Source organism: Neolamprologus multifasciatus, chromosome 1 (assembly GCF_963576455.1).
Source record: "Neolamprologus multifasciatus chromosome 1, fNeoMul1.2, whole genome shotgun sequence".
Classification (NCBI taxonomy): Eukaryota; Metazoa; Chordata; class Actinopteri; order Cichliformes; family Cichlidae; genus Neolamprologus; species Neolamprologus multifasciatus.
In genome coordinates, this window is record NC_140439.1 from 21262399 (window position 1) to 21282743 (window position 20345).

At 41.2% G+C, this 20345-nt stretch overlaps 1 protein-coding gene across 2 annotated transcripts in view; it reads right to left on the reverse strand.

Moving 5' to 3' along the window:
- phlpp2 (PH domain and leucine rich repeat protein phosphatase 2) overlaps positions 1-20345 on the reverse strand; it is a 39292-nt gene that overhangs the window by 15903 nt on the left and 3044 nt on the right. For both annotated transcript variants that reach the window (XM_085168670.1, XM_085168661.1), the window contains exons 3-6: positions 17210-17343; positions 7941-8131; positions 6742-6867; positions 1506-1660 (exon numbers count right to left, since the gene is read on the reverse strand). In XM_085168670.1, the coding sequence (XP_085024796.1) occupies positions 1506-1660; positions 6742-6867; positions 7941-8131; positions 17210-17343 (606 nt within the window). The remainder of the gene's footprint in view (positions 1-1505; positions 1661-6741; positions 6868-7940; positions 8132-17209; positions 17344-20345) is intronic.

Sequence of the window (20345 nt, forward strand, 5' to 3'; positions counted from 1 at the left end):
ATTACTAATTTTTACCTCCCATTTTGCACCCCAGATGCTGGGAGTGTTGTCATGAGTCACGACACTATTCACATGTAATATTCTTCTCTTTCTTCTTTCGGCTGCCGCCTTTAAGGCCTGCTACAGCAGATCGTTTAGCGCTATCTCACCTTATCCCTAGCGTCCTCTCCTATCACACCAACCTCTGAATGTCCTTCTTCACTACATTCATGAACTTCCTCTGTGCTCTTCTGCTTTTCCTCCTGCCTGGCAGCTCCTTCTTCAGTTTCCTTCGTCCAGTGTATCCACTAGCCATCCTCTGCACATGTCCAAACAATCTCAGGATTGACTCTTTAACTTTATCTTCAAACTTTTCAACCTAAGCTTTCCCTCTGATTAATTCGTTTCCAATCTCTGCCATCTTCAACTCCACCTCCGTCTGTGCAACAGTTTCTAAACTGTATATCACAGCAGGTGTCACTACGGCGTTGTACATCATCCTTTTCACTCTTGCTACTATCCTTCTGTCACTAATCATATCTGACGCTCATCTCCACCCACTCCACCCTGCCTGCAGTTACTTTTTTCCTCTCTTCTGTACTGTTCATAGCTTTGGATCTTTGACCCCATCTCTCTCACACATGTATTGTGTCTTGTGTCTATTGACTTTCATTCCTCTTCTCTCCAGAGCTCTTCCACCTGCTCTCTGCAGTTACGTCTGCGAACATCATAGTCCACAGAGACTCCTGCCTGACCTCATCTGTCAGCCTGTCCACCACAATTGCTCACCAACTTTATTCTAAAGACAACATTAAGAAGAGCAGTGAAAGAGAAACCAGTCTTCTTAGTAAGCTGCAAAAAAGAATCTTTTTATAACAGCATGCATTCAGTACACTAACACCCATTCAACCAGGCATTCAACAGAAACTAAAGCGGGTTGAGTCACAATTTATAGCAATGTGCTAATGATCTCAGCTTGTTTAAACAGGCTCAACTCCAAGGAGCAAGGACATATAACTAAATTCATGCCCTATGTAATAAAAGCCACACATACGGAGCCACAGATATGACATAAATGAGTGGGGATCATTAAATGTGTGATAACAAAGAGATGTACAACATATGCTCACAGTAACACTGAAACAGCAGACTAACTGGAAAATAACAAGAGTGAAAAACATAGTAATCAATGAATTATTATTAAAATTAAAAAAGACTATCTAATAAAGCACATAATTAGTGAACAAACAAAATATTTTGTGATATTATTAAATAACTAATTTCCATCCTAAAAAGTAACAAAGTGACGGCGACTGTCAAGTTTAAAAGGTTTGACTGATAAAAGCTTTCCAAAGCCCCGGCCATCAAAATAACAAGCACTGGGGATTCGTTGCAGTGGCCAAGGCATAGTTCAGCGAGACAGATACTTAGCACCATACGGATATGATAGTGTGCTCTCCAGCCACAGGACGATGTAATACCATCTCTTTCTTGCAAAGATGTTTCATTTGATTTCATGTGGTTACCTGGGGAGGTTGAGCAGGCCTCCAGGTCCCTGCAGGCTCATGAAGTTGTGTCGCAAGTTGAGATGGGTAATGTCCTGGCTGTAAAACAGATATTCAGGCACTGCTTCCAGACTGTAGCAGGACAAGTCCACTAGGCTTACCGTCTGAGACACCACCTACACACACATGCAGACACAAGCAGACTGAGTTAACACCGAGTTACAATTCATGTACCTAAAGCATCACTCTTACATGCAAACTTGGCTATGTCGAATATTTTTACATGAAAATAAATATGACATGGTGCAACCACAGCTACAACTGTCAGGCAACATTTCTAAAACTGAGAGCTACGAGCTCACATCTGATGATTCATTTTAGAACAACATATTAGCTACGTGTTTGTCGTCTATTTAAAAGTCAACGGTCAAGTAGTGAGTTGTGCTCAGCTTTATGATATATGACAAAAACTGAGTTCCACTGACTTCCATATCAGCACTACCGAGCTGCCTCATCAAGAATTAACTCAGATAGATAGTTTCCCACATTCCAGTACAAGAAGTTTCCAGGAAAGCGACAGTTAAAACAGTAACAGAATAACCAGTTAAAGTCCGATCTTATTAACCAAAAGCATGATGATTTGCAGTATGTTAGATACAACTTATGCATTGGATGTCAAAATGCCTTTATATCACGGGGCAAACACAGCCCACAGACCAGTGAAACTCCCCTTTCTGTCACTGTACAGATGTTTAACTGCAAATTTAATCCTAGGGTTATCTTAGTATTAAAAAAGTCACGTAATTACAACAGCATGTTATTTTTCTACACAATAGGAAGACGCTGCTGTAGTAAATGAAGAAAGTAATCTGTCAGCATGACTGTTTGGGCTTTAACTATAAGAAATAATTGTGAATAATTACAGAAAAGTTCTGGGAGCTCGATGCCGAGACTGGCCTGTAGGTTCTATAAAACTTAGCAAAAAATGTCAGTTGATGTTTTTTTCTTTCTAACTTTGGACACACTGTAATAAAAACAAACAAATTAAAAAAAGAGAAAAAAACAACAACTTTTCTGTCATTTAAATCTTTTCCATTACTTATCTATTACTTAATTGGTGTAATATAAATGTCCATGGGGGAGTTCTGGGGGACATTTTCCAAAGCAATTCAGATACTGGTGCCCAGGCCTTACAATTGACACCTCTGGCTTATGCTGTCTATATAACAGCCCTGTCTTAAAGCTTACCATCATCATGGTTGTCTTTCTTTTTTTTTTTTAGGAAACTGATCGTCATGCGTGTGTGTGTGAGGCTTGAGTTTGTTCTTGATTCTTTACTCGTTCCTTTAAATTTATGAAGAGTTTAATAATAATAATAATAATAATAATAATAATAATAATAATAATAATAATAATGGATTGCATTTATATAGCGCTTTTTGGGGCCTTCAAAGCGCTTTACAATTCCACTATTAATTCACTCTCACATTCACACACTGGTGAAGGCAAGCTACAGTTGTAGCCACAGCTGCCCTGGGGCAGACTGACAGAAGCGAGGCTGCCATATCGCGCCATCGGCCCCTCTGGCCATCACCAGAGTTTATATTCAAGTTTTGTAATAGTTAGCCCTGAAATTTGCATTTTGCATTCTCTAGTGCATCCAAGTTTGTTGTTTCTATTTCTTCATTGGGTGAGTGCCCCTTTCATTCCCAGTCTGTCCCAGTCTTGTCTCTGTGTTTTGTTATCCTTTCTGTCTCCCCGGTCACATTCCCGTGTCTGTCTGATTTCACTGCGTTTTGTCTGCATTCCCTGTCTTGTCTAATTATAATACTTAATAATTATAATACTTATAATAATAATAATAATACTTGTCTATAGTCCTGTCCCCGTGTTTATCCCTTACTGTTAATGTCTAATTACGTGTCTGAGTCTTAGTGTGTGTTTCTTCCTGTTTTATTTTGATAGTATTTTGATAGACGGTTCAGGTTTGCCTTCCCTGCCTCGTTAGTTATGATTCAGTTCAGCTATGTTCCCATGTGCGTCCACTTCTATGAATCACCCTCCTCTGTACACATTGTTTGCTTCTCCCTCATTGTAGGTGAAATCTTCTGCCTGTCAGTTCACATTATGTCCTGTTTAGTTTAGTTTTGTATTTGCCTTTTGTGTTTTTTTGCAACGAAGCTCTGATTTTGAGTTTAGTTCCATTCACTGACTCCTACATTCTGGGTCCACGCTCCGTTCACCACACACCTGCTCACATGACAGCGATTTTATAGAGTTGCTGATGCCCTGTGATCCTGTCCAGTTTGCAGTGCTGTTGTGAAACTTTTTCCACATAAATTTGATGCACCAGGGAGGGTGTGATTGCATCTAGAGTTGGGATTTTACTGCTGTTTGTCACTGGATTTTCTTTCCTCACAGACCTGGGAGACTACAGTTTACACGCTGGCCATCAGTCCATGCTATGTAGCAGTGCTAAGTCAGTCTACTCTGACAATCATCTCCCCCATTAGCTCCAGAGCTGCACACTGTGCAGCTACGCAGAAAATGGGATGGCTGCTCAGTCAAGCATGGCATCACGTCACTGGCTGATAAAGACGAAACTGCTCTTCTCCCACAAAACACAAAACAACTCACAGGACAGACGCCCTCTGTTCCTTAAAAAAAAAAAAAAATCAGTGATGCGACACTCTGAGATCGAATTGGAAGGTCGGGACAGATTTTGCTGTTTTAAATTATTTGCTTTGTAATTCAACACTGAAACGATGAAACACAGCAAAGATCAGTTTAGGTATGATGGGTAGTTCAGTCCTTAATCAACGTGACACAAAATTTCCTGCAAAGCTGAGAAACTGGAGCACTTGGGCCACTAGCACAGCCGATCACAGCTTGAGTTACAACATCACAGTTTAATATTTTATTGAGATTCTGTAAAATATGTTAATGGCATCTATAAAAGTGAAAACCATTTCTTGAGAAATATCTAGTCCAGTCAGGCTGGACTTGATTAAAATCTCCACAGACTTGGACATTACTTTTGAGTGACTAAAAGTGCATTTTGGCTGCTATGTTATCAGTTTTGAAATTTCATTTGATATATATACATACATACTAGGGGTGCAACAATACTCGTATCGATATTGAACCGTTCGATACAGTGCTTTCGGTTCGGTATGCATATGTATCGAACAATACAAAATTTTTAATTTATTTTATCAACTTTTCTTCTGACGAGGCTGTCTGTGTTGAGCGCTCAGTGGATCTGCGCTCGACAGTGCAGCATGGCAGAGTAGTCGAACGCAGATTCACTGAGCGCAGGGCAAGCTAGCAAAACAGAAGTTAAGCTCTCCTTGCAACATGGCAAATTGAACCTCCCCCACCCTCATTCAGATCTGGCGTTTGGAACTATTTTGGTTTTCATGTGAAGTATGACCCTGATGGTAAGCGCGTCATGGACAAAAGTAAAACAGTATGTTGGATGTGCCACGCAATGCTCAATTACATGGGTGGGAGCTCGTTAACGTGTTGGCCGTCCAGCCCCACGCACGGGGTGATCCGCGGTAGCTAGTTAACAGAGATTTGCCGTGTTGTGGCGTTAACGTCATTTCAACGAGATTAACGTTGACAGCACTAGTGGGAACACAACGAATATGACTGCACATTTACTCCGACAGCATCCTAGTGCAAAGACAAGTGGAAGCAGACAAAAACAACAAGCACGCATGCTACAAACTTTACCCGAGTCATTTAGACAGCCGTTAGCACATGATTCTCCTTATGGGGACCTGATATGTTTAATATGCTGCTGAGAATAAAGCCCAGAAGAAGCGTATAGTATAGCTTTTATTTTGGAAAGAGCCATTTCTCTGTAATAAATTCTCTTTTCCAAAGATGAGTGATTTCTCCATCAGAGAGATTTATTTTTTTTATTACTTTGTTGTTTCAGCAACATTAAATTTAAAAACTGTACTTTTGAGTTAAAATATATATTTATAATTTTAATAAATGACAAATTAAAAAGGCATGAACATTTTTTTTTGTATCGAAAAAATATCGAACCGTGACACCAAAGTATCGAACCGAACCGTGAATTTTGTGTATCGTTGCACCCCTAATACATACATAAAGCCTGGAGGGCTATTGCTTAAGACGACTTGTAAAAAATTAGAAGAAAGTCTGTCTCTTTGGAACCAAAATATAAAGAAATGTTCTTCAAATAGCTAAACGCTCAACAATCGAAGTGCCGAAGATGATGCGAGTTTCTTTTGCAGCAATTAACATCTGACAAACACTGAATTTTCATTGTTAATGTGATTGTTGTAAAATGCAACTCATCTATGTTGCTTTTTTTTTTTTTACAGTCTGACTTCCAAGATATCCAGAAGTGCTAATTAAGGAAGCACAAATGCACTCCCTGACTGTTAGCCTCATACACAGACACAGGCTTCTGATTTAAGCGATGTAGCATAAACGTCGGCCCAAATCCACCAAAAACCTTCATCGGCCATCAACTGCAGTCTCCATAGAAACCTCTAGTCTAACACTCACCTAAATTACAGTTCGCTAACAGGCTCCTCTAACCCAGTAATCCATACCACCGTGAAAGAAAGAGATCTTGGACTTAGCATGAATCTGCAGCTAATTGGATTTTCTTTATTTCTGTTGGCTTTCTCCTTCCATGGCTAATTGTATGCTGGCTCAGCCTCTGTGGAGGCTCTCACAGAGGCTGTTCAGCTCCAAGAAGGAGCCACAGCACAACAGACATTAATTAGGATATTAGAGACAAAGCAATCTGCGCAGTGCAGAGACAATGATTTTCTTTTAGAAGAGCTCTTAGAAGTCTCTGAAAGGCCCATAGATTTATTGTATATCACACAAATACAAAAATACATTCATTTCACATCATCTGACTCACAGACATTCTGATTTAAGTTTAAAAACAAAACAAAACACAGGAGATAATTAATCTGAATTTCAAGAGTGGGACCACCTCCATACACGCCCCTTCTGGTTCTATATATCTATATATGACCCCCCCCCCTTCCCCCATTTGTTCTCATTTTCATGTCCCACCCTCCCTATCCTCTGCAAGGCGCGCCAGTCCTATCTGAGGTCTTCCCCAAACCGCAGCCTCAATTCATGTTCACGCCATCTGCCATTACCTACTAGAAATGCCGCCAAACCTAAAGTGAGGATGTGGTCCCAGCTAGTGAATGTTTAATGTACAGATAGTGACATGCGCTCGCCTTTGACTTACTTTTGACGCCTGCCGGTGCCATCGCTGATAGTCTGCAAGTGTGTCAAAGTTGACAAAGTATGTCTGGGCCTGAGACCCGGCTGAGCTGAACATCAGACAGTGCTGCCTCCGCTTCACCTCCTCCACCTCAACACAAAGACAACACAGAGATGAGATCAGGAACACACTGAACAGACAGATTTAATTTGTGGTGATTTTGTGTTTGTTTCTTTTAGTGTGGTTTTGTCTGCTACATTCAGTGATTCTGATTTTGACATTTCCAAAAAAAACCTTAGATAACATGTTTAAATCTGGTCAACTTGGATAAAACATTAGCTGGAGGCCACAACGACTGCAGCAATAGCGCAAAAACATTTAACTCTGTATTTCTGTGACACTGTTGGACTCATTCAGCACAACTGGAAAAAGAAAAGAAAATGAAAACCTGGGACACACATTACCCACAATGCAACTCCAAGAGCAACACTGATTCTGCTATGCTAGTAGAGAATTCATTCAAGATCTAAAACTTGCCAATGTGGAAGTCCTTTAAATCCTGCATTCCTTCTAATGGCCAACAGGGGGAGATACTAAGATTTCCAAAATATGCCTGGTTGTGTAGAGGCTTATAGGAAAATGACCCGTTTTTGTTCACTTAATGCCAACCTCAGGAAGAACCTTTTTTTCTGGTGAGTTTAGGGTCTTAGCGTCCATAACAAAGACATTATTAAAAGTTCAGAAGGAATACACAGTAGCAGGTGTGTGACTGAAAAGTGTGCAGTGTCCTTCGGTTTTTCAAGCCGAGCCACCACTCGCTCTACATTTTCAGTTTCAAACCACCAAGCTGCCAACCGATGATTTCCATCTTTTATATACAGTCTATGGTTTCACGTGGAGATACAGAGTGTGCCACTGAAGTTTTATCAGCTCAAACACAAACACACAGATTTTTTTATGTATTTTGCACTTTAGTGTGCAGCTTTGCTAATCTTTGAGTAAGTGGAGCTTGCATTCTCTGTTGGCTGAGGAGGAATAAACTGAGAACTTTTCATGACACGGTTCTGCAGGCATGTCATCTTTTTTAACTTTATCCAGACGACCAACCCAGCTGTGTTGTTGAAGAGTGTTATGGCACAGCTTGGAGCATGTCCTCCGCCCTGGAGAAAGCGAAAGCTTACCACCCTTTCAGGCTGTCCAAGCTCTAAACCCTGAACTCTCACCTTTCCCCCCACCAGGGGCAGGATGTGCATCTTCCCGGTGAGGCTGTCTTTCACAGAGGCCACGATCAAACAGGTGCCACAGAGAATGACCTGCCGCTCGGCCCACTTGTGCAGCTGAGTCTTGCCCTTCCTGACGCTGAACACGCCTTTCAGCAAGGTCCGCTCCTGCTGGTCCGCATTCACTGGACGCTCTGGGAGAGAAAGCCCACGCACAGATGTTAGTGCAAATCTGCAGCAATCGATCTAATGCAAATAAACCCAAAGCCACTGCTGAGATAAGCAAATTGAGCTAATTAATTGCAAATGTTTTGCAGTTACTCATTAGACAAAAGGTTCCAGAAAATGAAGTCACATAAGTACTCGAAGGTCATTATGATATCACCTGTCCGTTAGTCAGCTCCACAGTATAGCTATTCCAAGAAATGGTCTTACATCAGTGCTTAGTATGGACACTGCCCTGTTATCTCATATGCTATTTGTACATCTGGGTAGCTCTTACTGAAAAATAATTCATTTGTTCTTCCACTAATCAGAAGAGAGTTTAAACTTTAAACTCCATTATTAAGTATCTATTAAATTAAAGCCATATTAGAGCTCTTCTGTTCAGATCAGTTGGAAAGGTTTTTCTCTACTCCCTGCTGCCAGCCCAACATATAAGAGGCATCAGTCATATTGATGAATGAGTCAGGGTTTTGTCACATTTAACTCCACTCTGCTCAGTTTAATTATGCCAAGTCACACTATAGGTAGTCTTAGCTGGCCATTGCTGAAGGATACATCAGACAGCAGTGCTGCCGTCTCTGCCAAGTACACTCAGGTTAATAGCAGGTCAAACAAGCACAGAGGAGACACTGCCTCAGCCTCCTGTCTTCTGTTGTTAAATTTTCCTCGAACCAACTTATGCTGCCTCCCACTCGGAGGCTCTCGTTGGCAATCTGCTTTCGCTCTCTCTCGCTCTCGCTTCACGTCTAACTTGTTTTCATTCTCCACCTCCCCTTCCGCTTCACAAGAGCATCTGAACGAAATGAGAGCCCCCTCATGTTTTTCTTCGCCAAGGAAAACTGATAATGAACAAGCCAAGTGCTTCTGACAACAAATTGGCTCGCTGGCAGATCAATAGCAGCTCCTGATCCTTGGGTGTCCCTCACTCAGAGAGAAAATTAGAGACACAAAAACCTCACGGGGTCGATGACGGGTACAATGGAGGTATCTGAAAGGGGGAAAACAGCTGGGCTGTAGATAAGTGCTTTTTCTTGCCGCCTGTGGCAGGAAAATGTTGAGTCACGCTCTGCTTTAGTTACTCTGTGTTCCCAGAGCTTCAGATTAAAACTCGCAATTAAGAAAAACATCATCCCTCTGCAGTGCACAAATCAGCTCGATACAAACTGACACAGACTGACAGGATGCCCTCACAGCCTTCGCAGCACATCACCAGGAACAACCACGGTCTATATCCTGCTTTGTTAAGGCCCATTTGTGGTAATTTCATGCCAAACCTTTATAAGAGCACCGCATGCAGGATGGTAACACATACACCCATCTCTAGTAAAAGAGAGAATTCCAAAACAGCCCTAAAACCAGGAAAATGTGGTTTCATCCCTGATAATATTGTCATCCCCTCACCATTTTCTTGTGTATCATCACATTTTTTTTTCCCAAATCAAATTTTTCTCAGTAACACTAATCATCTGACAAAGAATTATAATTATCTGTGGATCTGTGTGAGAATCATCGTGCTTGCTCGCTGCAAGAGCACATTGGGCTTACAAAGGAAAATCAAAGTGCCTTGATTAAATTAGTTAACTACGGGAGTTATCAATGAGAAAAGCGCCCAAATTATGAATACAAATGTGCGCATTCATGGTGCAAGCGTGCAGGTGTCCAGGCATACAAAGTCACGGCACTGTCCAAATGCAATATAAAACATCTCCTAGCCATAAAGAGCCAACTTCTAAAATAAAACAAACACACATGCTATCCACAAAGGTCTGCGGGGCGATCAGTTGCTAAGGAAACAGGTTGTTCAAAATCAAAGTGTGAGTATGTAAGCCCTTATGATGTCTCCCTCCAAATCAATCCCATCCCTCTCACGACAAAAATGCTGACCGTTTCCCCGTGGCTCCAGAGGGGGTGGATGACACGGTCGTAACTTGTTGCGCAACACTGTTTTCTCAAGGAGCAGGGCTGCAGACAGCTGCCTTCAAACTAATCATCAACCGGTGTCAAACGTCCTCCGGGTGGGAGGCTGCCAAACCTCAGGGACAAGTGACAGACCAGAGAGTGGAATGTGTGATTTCTCAGAAGTGTGGCTGAGACCTTCGCACAGCAAATTTAGTGATATCTCACTTCACATCCAATATGGAAAAGTGTTATATATGCATATAGAAAAGTTGCCAATACGCACAATATTAACACTAACTCTAAATTCTTTAAGGAATATGTTTATATCACAGTATGCCAAGCCCGATGAGTAAAGAGTCAAATTAATTTTCCACTGAAAAATAAAAATGGATAGATAAACAAAGGAATAAGGTGACAAACAGAAAGGAACAAAAGGGGAAGTGAGAGACACGAATGTATAATATAGAAGGTGATTTGATTATTAAAAGAATATATATAGATAACTCTCTTTATTGTCATTGCACAGTCATACATAGTACAATAGTACAATGAGATTGGAAAACTGTCCTACGTCGGCACTACATATAACACAACACGACACGATATGACACATCACAACGGAACACAAACAACACAACACAGTATATTAACTTAGTAATAAAAAAAGAAGAAGACGTGTATGTGTATTGCACACTGTTATTATTGCACATTAATTATTATTGCACCTTGTTATAAATATAAATATTATTATTGTTATTGTTTTAAACATTGTTACCTCCCCCCCCCAAAAAAAAGTCCAGGGAGGTAGCCAGTCAGGTCAGCTACTTGCATTGATCAGGGCTATTGCCCTGTTGTAAAAGCTGTCCTTGAGTCTGTTTGTCCGGGACCTCAGCAGCCTGAACCTCCTGCCAGACGGCAGCAGCTTAAACACCCGGTGAAAACAATATGAAAACAAGAGAGGAAGTCAGTTGAGGAACTAGAACGATCCAGAGAGCTATTTGGGCAAAACTGAAGCCAGTATGCACTTACAAGCCACTTAATTAGGTACACCTTTTCAACTGCTCATTAAAAATCTCTAAACAGCAATGCAGTGGATTTACACCTGCAGACATGATCAACACGACCTGTGAAGTCCAAACTTAGCATCAGAATGGGGAAGAAAGGTAATTTAAGTAACTTTGAACATGGCATGGTTGTTGGTGCCAGACGCACTGCTCTGAGTATTTCAGAAACTGCTGATCTACTTGGATTTTCCCACACAACAATCTCTTTTACAGAGAATGATCTGAACAACAGAAAATTTCCAGGAAGCAGCAGTTCTCAGTTCACACAGGCTCACCAAAACTGGACAGCAGACGATTGGAAACACACAGAGTGCAGATCCTTAAAAGAGAATAAAACTGGAACATCTACATACTTATGAGCTGGTATTATTATTGGTTCTAGGAAACTGATGAACATTTATACTGTTCTCTAATGTTTTGTAGGCCTAATGTTTAAAGAAGAAAGTAGCCTGTAGATGATTTATCACTGAAGGAAGGACAAGGGTCCAAACCAGGCAAAAGTGGCTGTTCTTTCCAAGGAGAAAAACTGTACCAGGAGTTTTAGTGTGTAGGTTCCTCATCTTGGATCTTTCTATTGTTTTAAAATCAGTTTTTGTCCACATGTTGGATCATTTCAAGGCAACCGTTGAGCGCTCCGTCGAATACAATACTCCCTGTATCCCAGAGCTTTTTTGTCTTGCTCAAGATCGCATAGATTGCATTAGCATGCAGTAGGGGGTCAGTGGAGGCGGAAACACGGTCTGATTTGACTCAGAACAGCAAGCTCTTTTTGGCAGAAAATTCTAATTCAGCCCACCACACAGATACCTCCTCTAGGTGGTCTGTGTTTATCTCAATTTAAAATAACTGTTCATTAAACTTTGAGCAACTCCTGACATCAAATAGAGCAACTGTGCAGAAAAGCAGTGGAAGACACGCAGCCGAATGCTGCCTTTGAATACAGATGGCTTTAAAACAGAAGATTAAACTGGTGTTTCTCCCTCCAGTAAGCCGTCTCTCTTAAAAACTCGCCATGAGTCTAGGATGACGGACGTCTGCAGGTTTAAAATGGGAAAGAGAAAATCTTGGGAGGAACAGAACTTCATCTCAGAAACAGCACGTTTATGAGGAGCTGGCAAGAGCTTTGTCGCTCGGGGCAAGTCTGTGCAAACTCGGATCTGAACAGAATTAAATTTTTTTCTTAAGCCTCAGTCCGACTGTTTCTCTTATTTTTGTCAGGGCAAACAATTTATTCCCTTCTTTCACACCGCAAAATGTCTCAAACCTTCACACACCAGTTCAGGACGTCCACAAACTTAATTTGGGTTTAAATTCCATCAGAAAGTCAGCATTAGTCAAACCAACAACTTATAAGGTGAGCTTACTCTGATTCATTTCCCTGTGAAGCAGATTTATTTCCCTCAGGTCTGATCCTGACAGCGGGCCTTACGTGAACTGTGGACAGCAGCTACAAGCCGCCTTTCTCAAAGACATAAAAGATCACGCAGACAGAGGTGGAACTCAGCCCGGGGCATGAACGCCAGAGCTTACAGCCAGCTTCATCTGCGCTGCAGCTGCACAGGCTGACACAAAGATCCGCTGGCCCTCAGGTCTCTGCGGTTGTTTTCACTAGAAGTGTTTTTTATTAAGTCAGTATTTAGAAAAGTTTACTCCCCTGTCCATGTTTGTTTTAATTTCATCCATGCACCACAGCTGAAGGGTGTGCGTGTATGTGTGTGTGTGTGTGTACAGCGGGTGTGGAGAAAGAAGGTCCCAGATGAGTTTCCTGAACAAATAAGAGGAGAGTAAAGTTTAATAAATTACCTGCTGCATTGCACTTTGAACCTCTTTGGTGGCTTGAGAAAAAAGAAAATCAGGCTTTAAAGCACTGTGGTTAGAAATGAAACTCACGTGGCAGTGCGTAGGTAGAAACGCACATGTATTCGCACCACTGTCTTATTATAGAAAGTCGGTATTCTCGTAACCATGATCCACCGTTTGTATGCCTGTGAGACAGTCTGAGATGAATACTTCTTACACTGTCCCACAGATTCTTTTGAATGATCTGAACAAGCCTGAAGACATAACTAATATAAAAAAAGAGCAAGTTCATAGAAACAAATTTACAAGGGCAGTTCAGCGAAACTTAACAGACCATCTTTTCTTTTATCAGTTTTTAGGAATCATTAAGAAGGTCATATGGGGATTATTCGAGGCTTCTGTGGAAAGATGTGCTGCTGAGGTCTTTCCTGTGCCATTTTAATACTGTGAACATTTTAAACAAAAGCCCACCTCCCCTGCTTTGTGATGATGATCCTGGGCTCATAAAACCAAAGTGATCTGCATGGCAAGACAATCCTTAATAAACATGGTTTTGGGGGAGTTTCCATTACAAACACTCTCAGAATCAGAGCCAGTAAGGTCCAGTGATGCAGACTGTGCAGAGCGTACAGCTGGCACGCTCAGTGTACCACATTAGGTGGTCTTGTAGCAGCTGTAGTCTTTACTGATGGATCACAGTTTCACTCATCTGCTTAGTCAGATCGTTACCACAACAACAGTTGTTAGGCAAACAGACACCTGGAGGAAGACTCTGAGAACACACAAGGCCATCAACCCTGTAACTTTTTTTTTGTTGTTCTTTGGTTTGTTTGGGGTTTTTTTTTTACTTTTTGTCTTAACTTGAAAAAGGGTTTTGTGCATACTGCCTTAAAATGTGAGTAAGTTGCTCTTGGCTTGATTTGATAAGTTAAAGTCCTCATGAGTTGAGACAATGCAAAGCTAGTTACAGTAAGGATGCAAGGAGAAATGAGAAATATAAATGGGGTCAACCACTGAAAGCAACAGACAGTGCATGTTGGGGGGGGGGGAGAAGAGAGTCATGGCAGGGTGGTGTGGGTGGAGATAAGCATCAGGGGTGATTTTTGACAGAAGGATAGCAGCAAGGGTGAAAGGGACGTTTTACAAGGCCGTAGTGAGTGTTAAGATTTTTAATTTGGAGTGAGCAAAATGGACAAGATTAGAAATGAGTAGGTCAAAGGAACAGATCAGGTCGAGCAGCTTGGAGACAAAGTCAGAGATGCAAGGCTGAGATTGATTGGACATGTGCAAATAAGGGATAGTGGATATACTGGATGAAGGATGCTGAAAATGGAGCTGCCATGCAGAAGGAAAAAGAAGAAGAGCACATAGATTCATGGGTGTGTTTAGGAAGGACATGCAGACGGCTGGTGTCACAGAGGAGGATGCTTGGCATTGGGTGAGATGGAGGCAGGTGATCTGCTGTAGTGAGCCCTTAACGGAGCAGCCAAAAGAAGAAGAAAAAGAAAAAAAGAAGAAATTATTAAGTTAAGTTACATTAAGCCATTGAATTGAACCTGCACACTGTTCCAGACTTGATTTACTTTTCTCAGTTTAAACCTGCAGAGTCAGTACAGAGACGACCAGTGACGCTGCTCCCAGTGACAGTTACATAAACTGCTGTATAAGCCAAGTCTATGGGGATGGGGGCTGAATTCAATACATTTCAATCCTAAACCCTGTAACAGACAGAACCGCTTTCACAATGGACAAAAATAATTTTTACTCTCATCGCACTAGAGGATAAACAAGCTAGCACCCTCTGTGCAAGTAGGAAAAATCATAGCTGCATTAATCTTTTAAGCATTTGCTGAATGATGACAAGTAGTTGCAACCACCAGGTATTCAAAAGGGGTTGCCCAATGCTTGAGGGCATTTGCACAACCCCTTTCGATTGCAAGACAGCTGAGAGAGGCAACCAATCTCCAGATAGACATGGTCTGGCTCAGACTGACTGCCGTGACTGGCAAAGATTGGCAAATAATTGCTGTCTACTTCATTGCAACAGTCTGAGCCAATCAATGAGTACAGCTCATCTCAGACACGTCATCATTTCTGTCTGATTGCCTTGTCGCTTGTCTTTATTGCCATCTTGACACAGCAAAGTCACAGCAACTGTGAGTGGTCTCGCCTTCGAAGTAACCGAAGTAACTCCAACCAATGTTTTCCCTAGTGTGACTGTAACATAATGTGAACATATTAAAAGGTATACGGCAACTTTCCATCATGTCTTTCTTACAAAAAAAGGCAGAATCCCTGAAGAGTTTGAACTTTCTAGCAATGCATCATGGGAAGTATGCAAGTTTTGCCTTTTAGAACAAAACTCTAATGAATTGAGTGAAATTTCATGTGTTCACTCACTTAACTGCAGTGTAGTTTCCTGAAGTTAAAAGAAGTGAAAGTAAAAAAAAACAACATTTTATTTACACTTTTCTAGACCACAAAGCGATTCACAATAAAAATGCTACAGCACTAAACAAAAAGTTACCTGAAAGTTTAACATTTTAAAAAGCTGACTTTTTAACTAGTTGAAAAATTGGTGAAAAAAGTGGTTAATTTTAAATTACGTAAATTAGAAAAGATGAGTTGGTCTGATTAAATCTCTGCACCTGTGCTGTGAGTTAAAATGAAAAGACAGAGTTCTCTTTTACCAGCCAAAGAATTAAATGCAATGGTAAAGCTTGCTACTTAAGTTATTTTAATTCTTCATAAGAAACCTGTACGTGAACACAAGAGGTGACTTGCCCATTTTGTAGATATCTGTCATTTGCTGACATCATTTGTGTCCCCCACAACAAACTCAAAGCTTTATTACCAGCTGTCACTTTAGCAGTTTAGCAGGTATTTTACGGCCAAATCAAGTTGTCCTCTTGGCCTGTACTGGGCATTAAAAGAGCCTGAAAACCAGTCTTGTCTTGTCCCTGGTTCTCTTTTCCCATGAGTCGACAAAAGGAGGCAGGAAGTCTCCAAGGGGCCTGGCTAGACTCTACCCAGTGTGGCCTGATTGCTGATAGTAGCCAAGATCTGACCAGTTCTCATGTTGACAAGAAGAAAACAACAGTGGGCCACTGAACACATGAGGACTACGAATAAGACTCAGACCAGAGTGAGCTGGGGATCCGTCAGCTAAAAAAAAACCCCAACATCATTTTAAAAAGAAGCAAAAGAAAAAAATGTATAAAGACAGCTTAAGTATCCTGATCTGAGGGCTGATTATCAAACTGAAACTATATACAATAAAAGGTCTAGGACTCAAAATATCAATTTTTTTCCACGGGGCATCAAAACAGTTAAAAGCATCACAATAATTATTAATGGTGTTCTAAACATTTTTAGGATAAAAGAAAACTGGGCGTCACCGTTCTGTTTCACATGCTTCCCAAACTAATTATATCTGTTGCTAAGACTTCATGGTGAGTTTGATTTGTTTAACTTTCCTCATCTGTCACTCATCAACCACAGAACTTCCATACAGAGCAGATTACGTTTGTCTGTGGAGTGTATTTCAGTCCCTACAGCAGTCCTGCACTGACTCTGAGGAGAGCTATGTGCCTGATGTGGGAGGAAGTACATGTGAACCCTTTAGACACTGTGGTTTACCCAGTCTTGCTCTTTCTCTGGATATGTGAGCAGTTCAAAGCCCAAGCTTAAGTTCCACTGACTCAGCGGGAACATCCACTGGTTGAAACTCATTAAAGCACACCAATCACCATTTATGCTAAAAGGAAAATCCCTAACTGCAACTACTGTATGAGTATTAATAGAGCAGCCTTCAAACGGGAAGACTGAGAGAGGTTTTAGGTGAGCAGCGCTTAGATGCGTTCGCAAATTCGTCACTGGTTTCTCCAGAGTCGCAACCATTCTTGTGCCGCATTAATCACACAGACACAGGGACACTTAGTCACTCCAGACCTCAGGTCAATGAAGCATACAACACCACAGGATGAATGATGGTCAGTAATCCATCATGAGGCCATGACTGATGTGTTTATCTTAGACTGTACTGAAGACTGGAGGCAGCTTCAGAAGCAACAAACTCAGAGAGCCCTAAAACAACCTCTCTCACTTAATCCAATCGTACACACTCGCCAGAGGATGTGGCGAAACCATTTTGGAGCGTTCTAAGAATGTTTCTGCGCCCTCAGGTCTGTGTGCAGAGGAAAACTCGAAGCACATGCCAGATTCCAGTCAGCAGCAGCAGAAAGTGAAACCGAGGGCTGATTGCCGCTGCCGATGAGTACTCACCACTGTAGAAACGGATCAAACAGCTGAGGTCTGAGTTGGCGGCTTCTTGCTGCACTCGTACAGGGTCTGCATAGCCCATCGACGCCAAGTAGTCATACACCATCTGGAGCGGACGCTCAGAGGGATCCAGCCTCCTGCGGGACCGAAGGCAAGAAGATGAAGAGGTGTGACAACGACGGCAACAATTATAAAATACACCTCACAGAATCTCAGATGAAACAGATTATAAAAGTAAAAGCTTCCCGCCAACGAACGCCACGATCTGGGTTAAACGGGGCACCAGACCAAGCTAAAAAAGCACTCCTGCCAGAGTCAGCACCACAGTTAGGATTTTGTTTCTTGTTTTAACACAAACTAAAAAAGAAGATGCATTCTTGCAAAATCACGCAGTGTCATGGGTACACCATCTGCTGCAGCAATGCTTTAGGTCTGCACAAATATTTAAAAATGAATTTCCGAGAAGAGGCACCTTTAGTATCTTTCTTATCATTAAAACATAGCTATTAGGGGTTTTTTTTTTTGACATTGCGGTAAGTTTGTTGAAATGAATGAAAATGATATTAGATATTTCACTCTTAAACCATGAGTTTGAATTCATCTGTAAATCTCTCAGCTCTCTGTTAGTCACTGAAGCCTAACAGGATGAATACTAATAGAAGCAACCTTTCACATAAATGCCCACTGTCGAGCTGAGTGAAGGAAGCCCGAAAGCACAATAGCAGCTGCAAATCCAGCTTTCACTTTCAATCTAAAACAAAAGCTTAGAGTTAATTTATGATCACTTACTCTCTCACTTCTGAAAACTGTTTTTTTTTAAGACGGGTCAATCTGCCAGCTCATAAAGAGCTAAACACAGATCTTTTTCAGTATCTGTCAACATGAAGACTTACAGGGGGGAAGAAATACTAACTTCTACTAACATTTAGAATAAATGAGACAGAAAAGTGCTTGAATTTCAAAAGATTCTTAACAACAACTAGAGCACAGTACCCATGCCTGAGGAAATGACCTTTCCTCGCTGAGCCTGGAAGATTTGCAGAATCATCTTGGTTGATTTTAGACAGCTGTGACATCAACATCTAAAAGCAGGATTTAGGCAGCTTCCAGCAGGCAGAGTGATGATGAGTGACAGTTCCTATTGACCATTCACACTTCACACTGATATGCCTCATTTATTCACAAATCTTCCCACTTTGGCCAGTGCAGCAAGAAGCTGAATCTCTGTCAAATGGTGCCCAGCGGGTTCATCTGTCCTCGTGGAAAGTTATGCAGCCAACTACCATTGTGGGTTCTTGATTTAGTGCAGACATACCCAGTATTTCATACATATATGAGAAGTTAACTGGGCCTCCTAAAAACACAATGGTACGGATACACGTGTGTTTTTAAAAACTAAAAAAAGCCTTGTATTGCTTCATCTTTCGATATTTTACATTATAAGTTGGTATCTTTTTTCATGTACGTTTATATGGCTGCCTAAAAATAAAACTAAAATAACTGATCAAGCCTTCAGTTTTAACTATAAACACCAGCAACAAAAAATTAGTCGTTAGCACAAAAAGAAATAAACCGAAATGTGCAAACGTATTAATTAGTTGTTATTCTTGAACTGTTTTGTTTGAAATAAAAATCTGTCAAAAGTGTCAACTTGAATGTTAGATAGAAAGAACTTAAGTAGAAGAAAGTGCTTGTATGAATGGGTGAGACATATTGAGTGCTCGAGTAGAAGAGTGCAAGATAAGAACCAGTCCATTTACACAATAGACTGGTTGCAAGACCACCACAGACCTTACAGAGAGTGACAGAAAACCTTCCGGCTGTGTGGCAACAGTGCTAACCACTCCACCAAAGGGCTGTTTAGCTATTGCAGGGCAGTATTACCAAAAATTTCCTTCTGCCTTCTTCTGCTGCTAGATTAGGACAGTTTTTACCATTTCCCTTGATCAGGAAGCCTTTCGATTAATCAAGATTTGAACTTCAAGATAATGGCCCTATATCACTTATCCTCAGGACTGAGTTGAGCTACTAGATTCAGCTTATTTTACATTTCTGAGTGAGCTCACTGATAAAGGCGGTCTTTGGTATGCAGCTACTAACTTGCTGGAAATAAGCCAGTTAAGATGTGTGGGATCATCTCTTTGGAAATGTTCTGGAAACTCCGGTTATACCCAGAACATGTTGAAGGGATTGCATATCCCATCTGTCCTGGAAACTCTCATGGATGGAAAAGCCTCTTGCTGGGAAAAAGAACACTAGACTGCTTCGCTCACCCTGTTTGCACTGTGACACTGACAGACATAAGTGGTCCAAAAGGGGATGAACAACAGGATGAATGTCCTCCATCAACTCTACTGCCTCAGTAAATTTATCTGTAAAGGGAGTTTGTTAAACTGAAAATGCAAGCAGGAAAGAGCCCCGAACGTGCCTTCCTGTAAGCAGCACATAACTACATGCTCTAAAAAGAAAATCAACAGGAAAAGCCGCATAGCTCACAGCTGCGTCGTATGCTTCACATAACCATTTATAGAATGAATGCATCTATTATCAAAGTAATGAAGCCTTTTTATGCACAGAAGGTTTATCCAAAAGGTCATAAAATAGGGATGAGAAAATACATTACTAAAGGACCGTCTGAGGACAAACATTACTGGAGTTCATATGCACATAATACATTTAACTTGTCTTTACCGTATGTGCTGCCAGTTTGTACAATTGATGTTTTTTTTAATTATTTATGCCATTATCTCCTAACTCGCCATTATCCTGTTTTCTTTTCTTTTCTTTTTGGAAGTTGAAGACTTTAATATTACAGTTAAATCCACTCAGTCATACTCACTGGCAGACCAGACTGCTTTACTGCTGGAGTACAAACTGAACCAACAGGGCCCATCCACAGGCTTACCAAAAGCCTTTCATTTATTACCACTCTGCATCAGTCTCCTGTGCCTGCAGCTCTCAGTCAGCAAAGATATAAAGACATTGTTTCATATGCTACTATTGGCTAACAGCATGTGAGGTGATTACCGACCTCCAGTCATGTTTCCAGCATAATCTCTGCAGCGCATCTGTGGCACCATCTCCCAGCAGTTATTGCGTACTAACACAATCATTCACAACTCTTTGCTCTAAATGCATC